The sequence below is a fragment of the Belonocnema kinseyi genome, chromosome 2, assembly GCF_010883055.1.
Source record: "Belonocnema kinseyi isolate 2016_QV_RU_SX_M_011 chromosome 2, B_treatae_v1, whole genome shotgun sequence".
NCBI lineage: Eukaryota > Metazoa > Arthropoda > Insecta > Hymenoptera > Cynipidae > Belonocnema > Belonocnema kinseyi.
In genome coordinates, this window is record NC_046658.1 from 39,568,589 (window position 1) to 39,577,773 (window position 9,185).

The 9,185-nt window shown below is 30.2% G+C and overlaps 1 protein-coding gene across 2 annotated transcripts in view; it reads left to right on the forward strand.

The window, feature by feature from the left end:
- Window positions 1–7,495, forward strand: part of LOC117167153 — a 12,116-nt gene extending 4,621 nt beyond the window's left edge. The window contains exons 8-12 of one of the 2 annotated variants that reach the window (XM_033351874.1): window positions 1,144–1,208; window positions 1,561–1,616; window positions 1,694–1,814; window positions 6,160–6,302; window positions 7,016–7,495. In XM_033351874.1, the coding sequence (XP_033207765.1) occupies window positions 1,144–1,208; window positions 1,561–1,616; window positions 1,694–1,814; window positions 6,160–6,291 (374 nt within the window). In that variant the 3' untranslated portion in view covers window positions 6,292–6,302; window positions 7,016–7,495. Of the gene's footprint in view, window positions 1–1,143; window positions 1,209–1,560; window positions 1,617–1,693; window positions 1,815–6,159 lie in introns of both variants that reach the window. The other variant, XM_033351873.1, reaches the window with a different exon arrangement.
- The last annotated feature ends 1,690 nt before the right edge of the window (window positions 7,496–9,185 follow it).

The following is a 9,185-nucleotide window of genomic DNA, read 5'->3' on the forward strand; positions in this document are numbered from 1 at the left end:
TGGGGTTGTTTCTCGAAACATGGGTTTGGGAGATTGCACCTATTCACCTACATAACAAGATGAGAATTGAAAGCAAACTGAATGTTAAATCAAAAAGCATGACAGAGGGAGCTCTTCTTAATATTTTGACACCAAAATCATGTTGATACACCTTACCGACTGCGAGTAAAGCCACCCACGCTTTAACTTGACAGACTGTATGTCAGAATTGTGAGTAAGCAAATAAATTAGCAAACGATTGTAACAGTTCAAATGCTGCCGTCTGCTACCCGCTGATTTCTATCATTCGCAAAATTCATATTTATCATGAAAATAATGATTTCCTCAACAAAAGGTTCGATTTTTCAATATTTTATTCATCCGAGGATCTCGCAAAACCCCGGATATTCGGCAAGATATCTTTCGTTCGTTCGCATATCCTTCGAAAAAAAATATATGTAATCAGTGCCGTAACTATAAAAAAATTCAAAGTCGGATTGAACCAACACCTTTAGAAATTGTCGATTGAAGCCTTCACACTGAAAAATGTATGATGTAACAATATTTTTTTAATTGGAACTAATGTGGAACCTTTTTTTTTTGGAAAATTAAATTTTTAAATTTGATAGGTGACAATTGAAACTGGAATTAAAAGACTACTTTTTTTGTAAATACAATAACGAATTGGAAAAATTCTACATTTTCAATAGCAGATTTAAAATAAAATACTTTAAAAACCTTTAAAAAATATTCTTTTAAATTCTACACTTGATAAAATAAAAGACATTCAGATTGGATTAATTATTATTATTATTATTTGAAACGTTTCAAATAAAATAATTTAAAATGATAACTCCTTATTGCAAAAATTGAATGACATCAAATTTGAAGCATCCAATAATGTATCATTTAAATAATTGGTTTTTGAAACAGAATTTTTAAATTTTCCATTTAAACCATCCAAATTAATCAATTTTTCATTAACGGAAATTCAATTTTGGCAATTCTAACAATAAGTAAAGCATTGAAAAATTGCTGGAGAAATATAACTACTGATGCTTCCATTTTTTTAAATTTACCATTTTTAAAGTTCTACATACACAATGTTTAACGTATCGCCCAGTTCTAAGGACAGTTTTTTTTTTAATTATAACATATTTTTAGGAGACATTCCTTTTGCTGTGGATTCAAATAGTATTGCCATTTCAATGAAGCAAAATCAGAATAAGGTAAGACACTAAAAATACAGAAAACTTGTATGGACATTTTCACTCACAAGTAGACAATGTTCTATAATAAAATGCTCGAATATTCGACACCGATATCAAATATTTACAATGCGTCAATTTTTAATATTATACACTCTTCCAAAGGTCTCTGTGCTGACTTTTATTTTTTGAATATTTTAATATCTTTAGCGACATTCGAGAATTTTCGATAATGTGTTTAAATATTTAAAAGGCATCGATTTTGTAATATTAAATAGAATATTGCAGAATCTTGGAAGAATAAACAATAAAATAAACGTCGCCAAAAGGTAATAAAGGCAAATCTAATTTGTTTATTTTGAAACTGTTTTAGAAACCAGTCAAAAAAGGAACTGCAAGTAGAATTCGAGCATTCGAAGAACCAATAATGTCAGTGATTATTTTATGTACCTCTATAGTTGATAGTATCAATAGAGTGAGATTCTCACATAATCTTTGAATTACAGTGATATAAATAAGAATATTGACGATATTTTCGAGTCACTTGACAAACTAAAAGCAAATACAGTCACAGAAAACTTATCTCCAAAAACTGAGAAAAAAAGATTGGAATCTGAAATAAAAAAGGTAAATTGTTAATCCAACGTGTAATGCCAAATTGAGGTATTATACGGATGAATTGAGAAAAAGAGGTATCCATGCGAACAAAACACACAAGCTCATTGAAGACGCTCCAACTCAGCGGTGGAGGTCATCGGAGAAAACAAAAAATTGTTTCTAAAGAGTATAACGTGAACGTATTAGATGTATGTAAAAATTTACCCCCCCCCCCCCTCCCTAGACTGTTATAACAATTGATTTTTTTTTTGAAAAATCGAAAATTAAAATTTTGATCAAACAAAAAAATAATGAAAAATAAAACATTCTGTTTCATGGTCTAACTATGTAAGTTACAAGTCACCCACAAAAGAGCTACAAATTCGTTATTAATCATTTTTTTATGGAACGCGTTATTTTTATTTTAAGCTTCGTTTAATCTTGAAAAAAGCATTGACAATAAAAAAAGAAATGTGTTTATTAACAAAAAAGTTTATTTATGGAAGTAAAACTCTTCGAGTTATAAAAACAAGTCAGTGAATATATGTCTGTTTCTATAGCCATGCAGATAATGAATTGTAATAATATAAATTGATGAAAACTATACACTTTCCAGGGTAGCTGAGAATATAGTTTAGAGCAAAATAATGAACAAAAATATTAAATTATTCATTATAAATAAAACTTTTACTTTATTTTGCAATAACTGAATAAGCAATCCCGTGCCGAGGTACAAAAATAAATGTAATACAGATTTGATATAATAGTGTTGAACGTAATGTAGAAAAGTTCGCATTTTGGGAAAATTCGAGGGCGAAGCATTAGATACGTGATGAGAATGTGTTCGTTAAAGCCGAAGGAGCTTTAACGAACACTGTTAGAAATATCTGGTTGAATTTTCAACAAAATATGGTTGAAGTTTTATACAATTACGGTGGTTGAAATTTCAACTACTTGTGAATGAAAAATCAACAACACGTTCAATGGAAATTTCAACTATCCCGTTGAAAATTTAACTATATGTAATTGAAATTTCAGTGAAGCGAAAAAATGTTATTCGGCACAATTATTGAATTTCAAAGCAAGTGTAATTTTTTAGGGAATTGAATAGGTTTGATTGAAGACTTTTACATAATCCTAAATCTTAAATAAAACACATAAAGATTCCTTAAAAATACTGTGCTTTGCAATTCACTAACTGTACCAAAATAATTCTGATAAGGAATCATGAATTATTTCGTACGTTTGTGTCGTGAGATCCATGAGATTAATAAAGTGCACATATAAGATTTAGAAAAATAGCAGCTTTAAAGAAGAAAAATGTAAGGTACATTGGAATTATATTACATTATGAATTTCGCGTCCGCTTATAGATTAACTTTTCGATACTCGTTTTTGTAATCATAATCTAAAAAAGCATACAGCAGTTAGTACCGATAGAATGGATGAAATTTTCTCATTGTAATAATATCATTATTCCTAAGTTCCTTTTTTCCCCTTAAAGCTGCTTCTTTTACTTAATATTATTTGGATATCTCAGGCATAACCCTGGGAAGTTCAAGGGATGTTCAAATGTCCTAAGCAGGATAAAGAAAATTAATTTATATCCTACTTGGGACATTTGAATATCCTGTAAACGTCCCAGGGTTACCCTGGGATACGTAAATTTCCGCCTTGCGGGATACCCGACGGGTTATCACTGGGATATCTTTGGGACAACCTGGGAGATAAATGGGATCAAATGGGATATCCCGGTATATCCTATTGCTGTGAGGGAATCGTTGAATAGAGAAAAATTAATATTTTCAGATTTCAGCGTAAAAGTGAAAATTATTCTATTATTTTGAATGCGAGATTTTTCCATATGTTTAAAATGTCATCATAAGAATAGGATATCTCAGAAATTAATTTATTTCTATTTCCCTAGCAACCGCCGCATAGGTGCCTATTCCCCAAAAGAGAACGTGTTTTCAATATATTTAATCCCTTGTAATTTTACCGACGGATAACCTCACTGAGATGTCTTCTATTCCCCAAAATATGTTTAATAAATTGTTTTAATTCCTTCATGTGGAATATAAGTTTTGGAAATTCAATTTTAATCAATTCAAGCCCGCCTCTATAAAGTTAAAATTATTTTAATTCACGCACTTAAATAGATTTTCTTTGATGCATTTTTAAAGAAGTTTAAATAAATTATTAAAATATAAATAAATATTAATTCGAATGTTTTTCGAATTTATAAGTTATAAAAATATTTAATAATGAACAATAAGTTAAATGCTTTCGTTAAATTTTACTAAGTCGATTGAGAGGAATAGGATTTGCAATGTTTCTGTTGCCGTTGGGGGATTTTTAGACGGAGGAAAAATCGCGTATTGATAAGAATACAAATTCTTAATTGTTCTGAATTCAACGTTCGTTATAGGGTTTGTTATTTTTATGGATCTCACGACACAAAGAAGGAGTCGTGGGACTTTGTCACGTTGGGTCTGGCTTCGCAAGAAGTATGATGGAGCATGGGTGCATGCGCATCTTCATTAATTTTTAACTATATTGGATTGCATTTTATTACAATTCTGTGAATGAACGAGATATCAACCACAAGAGTGGTTGAATTTTCAACATATTTCTAAAAGTCAAAGATAATTCGCAATCACCAAATGAAAGTTTTGTCGATGCTTTGACATTTATTTTTTTTAAAGTTTGTGCACAAATGTGGGGAAGTACAAAGGCCAAACATGCATGGTGAAGTAAATATATTATCGAGCGCGAAGCACAAGAACCAAAAGTCACGCACCTTTGAGGCACTGTAACTTGAAAGCGACAAAAATGTGCCTGCGCAGCGGGCAGTTTGTTTTTCTTCTAAGAGTTCAATCAATTGCTAATTTCCTTTCATGTTTCTTATTATTTTTCAAGAATGAAAAAGTTGGCACACCATAGATTGCAAGTTTTCAAGTATTTTTTCCTTGATTTAAATTATCAATTCATAATAGCAACATTAAAAATTACGAAAAACCTTAAAATTATACTAAAATAACCATTATTACAGTGAAGTATAGCAAAATATGGTAATATTTTACAATTTCCAAAATAATGAAATATATCCTTTGATCCGAACTCTTGAAATTTAAGCTAAAAACTTGTTTTAGAGAAAATTTCAAATAATAAGTAGTCATTTTAATACAAAAATTGAGTCTAAACCTAACCTGTACTAAAATGATTGAATACAGTCGATAATTAGTTGAGATTTTGTAATAAATTAAATAAGTTGCCCCTTTTCATATTTGTAAACGAAAATGGAGTCATACTTTTTACATAAATAAGTTGATCTAGGAACTCCCTTAAGGTACGTATAGGCGCCATTGAAACTTAACATATGTAAAAAATCAATATATTAGCGGGCGCCCATAAAAATCCATTTAGGTGTCCTGTGCATTTTTAATCAATAAATTTATTTTGGATTGCATCGGAAACAAATTAATTTAAAATTCCGTAATATAGTTAATGGCAAGAATATTTCTTTCATTTTTACTGTTTCAATAGGAATAATTTATTACTCATTTTAAAAATATTTTCTTTAATAGAATCCAAAACATGCATCAGGGAATTTCTTAGGCATAATATGGATGAAAAGAAATTGGAGGACACTTTTTACTTTCCTCGTATTACTTATAGGAGTACAAGTGTAAATCATGGATATTATTGCCTATTCTTTTCACTCTTTCCATTAAAATCTAACATATATTTATTTGTTTAAACAATATAATTTTGAGGTACCTTGGCATGGCTTAGAGGGCGCCAACCAAGAGGGGCGCAGCCGGGAAACCCCGACTGCGCCCCCATGCCAGTCCGCCACTGCTCCAATTTCATGTCGATCAACTGAATGCGTGTGAGAGTGTCAAACCTACCTGACCTCTCTGTTCTTTCATACTTTGAGGGCTCTAATTCATAAACGAAATAGATGAAAATTCTGAAATTTTCACAGAATCTCTATATTGTGTCCTTTTTACCGTGTCTCAGTTTTTGAAAAAAATGGTCAGAACCGTTTAGGCGTTATGCTAAAATATGTTACATTTTCAATTCATTGGGATAGGCCTTACGTGCACAAGATGCGATTTTGGATTTTACTCATCTCAACTTCGAAATTGTCAGCCCTTTTCTAACTACATCAAACTTTAGATAACGCTCTAATAAATCTAGTCCTAATTAAAAAAAAAAAAAAAATTCGCAGAAAACAATTTTATCCGTATAATACCTTAAAAGAAGAAAATGAATATTGCAAGCTTTTTTAAACTAGAGGATTCTTTTAATGAAAAATATTGAAAATATTAAACTAGAACGTCAATTAATGAATATCTTGTTTAATCTACAGATTATAGATTTACAAAACTCCATTAAACATCTCCAAAAACACAACGATATGTTCACAGCTCCATCAGTTCCATACGCTGATAGAGAAATTGGCCAAAAATCTGATGACTTTACTCCCTCCATTATAATTTAATGGACGAAAGGGTAAAAAGCTTTCAACTTTCTTATGTATGTCGGTTGTTTATGTTTTGTCGGTTTTCCGGTCATTTATTTGATAAAGTTATATAATACGACGTTTCGTCCACTTTACATAGGGCCTCATTAGGTTAATACAATCCAAGAAAAAAATCAGTAGTAAGCGAAGTTTCGTCACTGAGATTCGATTTTAAAAAAATGTCATTTGTAATAAAAGTTGTGAGCTTCTTTATAGAATTCGTTGTTTAAAATGGAAAAATGTACATATTTCACCATTTTCTATAATTTTAAAAATCAAAATTGCGAAAATGTTATTGCGAATGTGTGTATATTCGTATATAGGATGCATCTGTCAGCGTACAAATCCAATCAAAATTTCTCACCAACGGTTAGGAGAGAACATATAATTTCTTACATCTATCTGTGCGTAAACTTTTTAATGTTATTGCTCGTGACAACTACCTTAAATTGCATTACCCTGATCAAACCATACATAACGTGGGCGAAACGTCGTTATGTTATATAATGTTATCAAATACATACCAGAAAACTGAAAAAACTACCATAATTATTTACCAAAAAACCTGATCGAAAACCATAAGAGCTGAAATTTAACTTGTATTACTAATTACGTATAGTGGAAAATCACAACAAAATGCGCACAAAGTCTTCTTTATTTTATTGAAAAGTTTTTATATATAATAGTTATGTACTGTTTTTAGAGTTCAGTCACATAAACGCAGCGTAAAAGACATACTCGTATGACGAGAAGAGTGGAAAAACTATCCATAAGAATAATTATTTTTAAATGCAGTTTAAAAAAAGTACATTTAGAAAATAATGTAAAACATTTTTGTAGAACTCTAGAATAAATTAAACCAATTATCTCGACCAATGTAAAACAATTTTAAGATAAAAGACATTTTAAAAAGTAGTAAACCTATACATGTGTGTATGTTTGTGTGAAGAAGCTGCAGAGTATGTGCCCCATTTTTTCGATTTTTTCTTTTAATACCGAGCAAGCCTCTTAGAAATACTGTTTCAGAGGTACAACATATTCAGCAGTAAGAAAGCTGCAATGATTACAACATTTATCAAATTTTTATAAGTTTTAGGTCGAGAATTTCATACAACTGCTTTATAAGGCTAATTATCAACTTGGTACTGTTGCCTGTAATCTAAATAAAAAAATCATTTTCGTATTTGTATACTTTAAAAGTTAATATAGTACACACGAATGCTTTAATGTTTTAAGCAATTGTCATACAATGCGCTTTTTCGTGAACAAATTGTAGCATTTTGTAAAATAAATGTAACTCTAACCAAATCACATGGCGAGACAATTACAGAAATACATTTTTTTAATTGGAATAGTATACAGTTCTTAAGCTTTCACTACTGATTTGATTAAAATGTACGCTTATGCTGTAGAAATGAGAACGTTCAATGTAAGTTTGTGCCTAAATTGCGATGGGTTACTACAACTCGATAAAATACATGGTTTAAATATTAGGGTAATTAGATTTCCGGTTAAAAGGGTCATGCTTTGGCAAATGCTTTCGATAGCGACAGAGGATTCGGATTAGTCTACGTGGAAGTGTTATCTGAGTTTTTGGTTTGGTTAGAAGCAGCCCCATGCAGCTCCCCCACTTTTCTGTTTTCTTACGCTCCGGAGGGGAAATGTCGGTCTAACTAATCCAACAGATTGCGCCACAAAAATTAGGTCTGACTTTTTCATTGAATTGCATTAAGGGCATGTGATACAGCTAAATACCTATATTACCGACGACAGTTTTTCAGTTCACTGAATGTTTTTTTGAACCTAAGAACTTTTTTTTAAATAAAATATCAAGCTGAAACTTTGGGAAATGTATTAGAGTACAATAAAGTACGTTTAGGTACTGCATTTTTGTAGGAACTTCACTGAAAATTATTTAATCTTTTTTTTTGAACCTCGACATATTTGAACGTTCGAACTTTTTTTATACATAAAATATCGGTATCAAACTTTGAAAAATAAAAGAGCCGAAAGAAAACTACGTTTAAGTACAAAGCTTAATAATAAAAGATGTAAAAAAATATATTTCAACAATCAATTCCAACGTCATCAGCCGGTACCGTTGTACACGAAAATACGAAACCTGGCGGCCACTAGACGAGGCTCTAGAGGGCTCGTATTTTCGTGTACAACGTTACCGTCTGATGCCGTTGGAATTGATTGTTGAAATGTTTTTTTTTTACATCTTTTATTATTAAGCTTTGAACTTTAACGTAGTTTTCTTTCGGCTCTTGCATTTCTCAAAGTTTGAGACCGATATTTTATGTATAAAAAAAGTTCGAACGTTCAAAAAATGTTGAGGTTCAGAAAAAAGATGAAATAATTTTCAGTGAAGTTCCTACAAAAATGCAGTACCTAAAACTACTTTAGTGTATTCTAATACATTTCCCAAAGTTTCAGCTCGATATTTTATTTACAAAAAAAAAGTTCTTAGGTTCAAAAAAACATTCATTGAACTGAAAAACTGTGGTCGGTAATATAGGTATTTAGCTGTCTCACATGCCCTTAAGAAAAAGCATAAATAATCAAAAACTTAATTCTTTTTGCAAATAAACAAAAAAATAGATGAAAAAATAAGATTAACTATTACTAGTTATTTAAAAAAAGAAAAATTCATGAAAATGTGTAGTTTGAAATGCATAAAATTTAATTTTGATTTACATTTTGAAAGCAGTTCGAACTTCATATTTTTATGATTTATTTTAATGATATTATTGATTTTATTATTTGTTCAAGCTAAAAAATTATTTATTGTTAAATTATTAATGTAGCTAATGAAAAAATTAATAATATTAAAGATCTCACTGACAAAAATATTTAAAACATATACATAA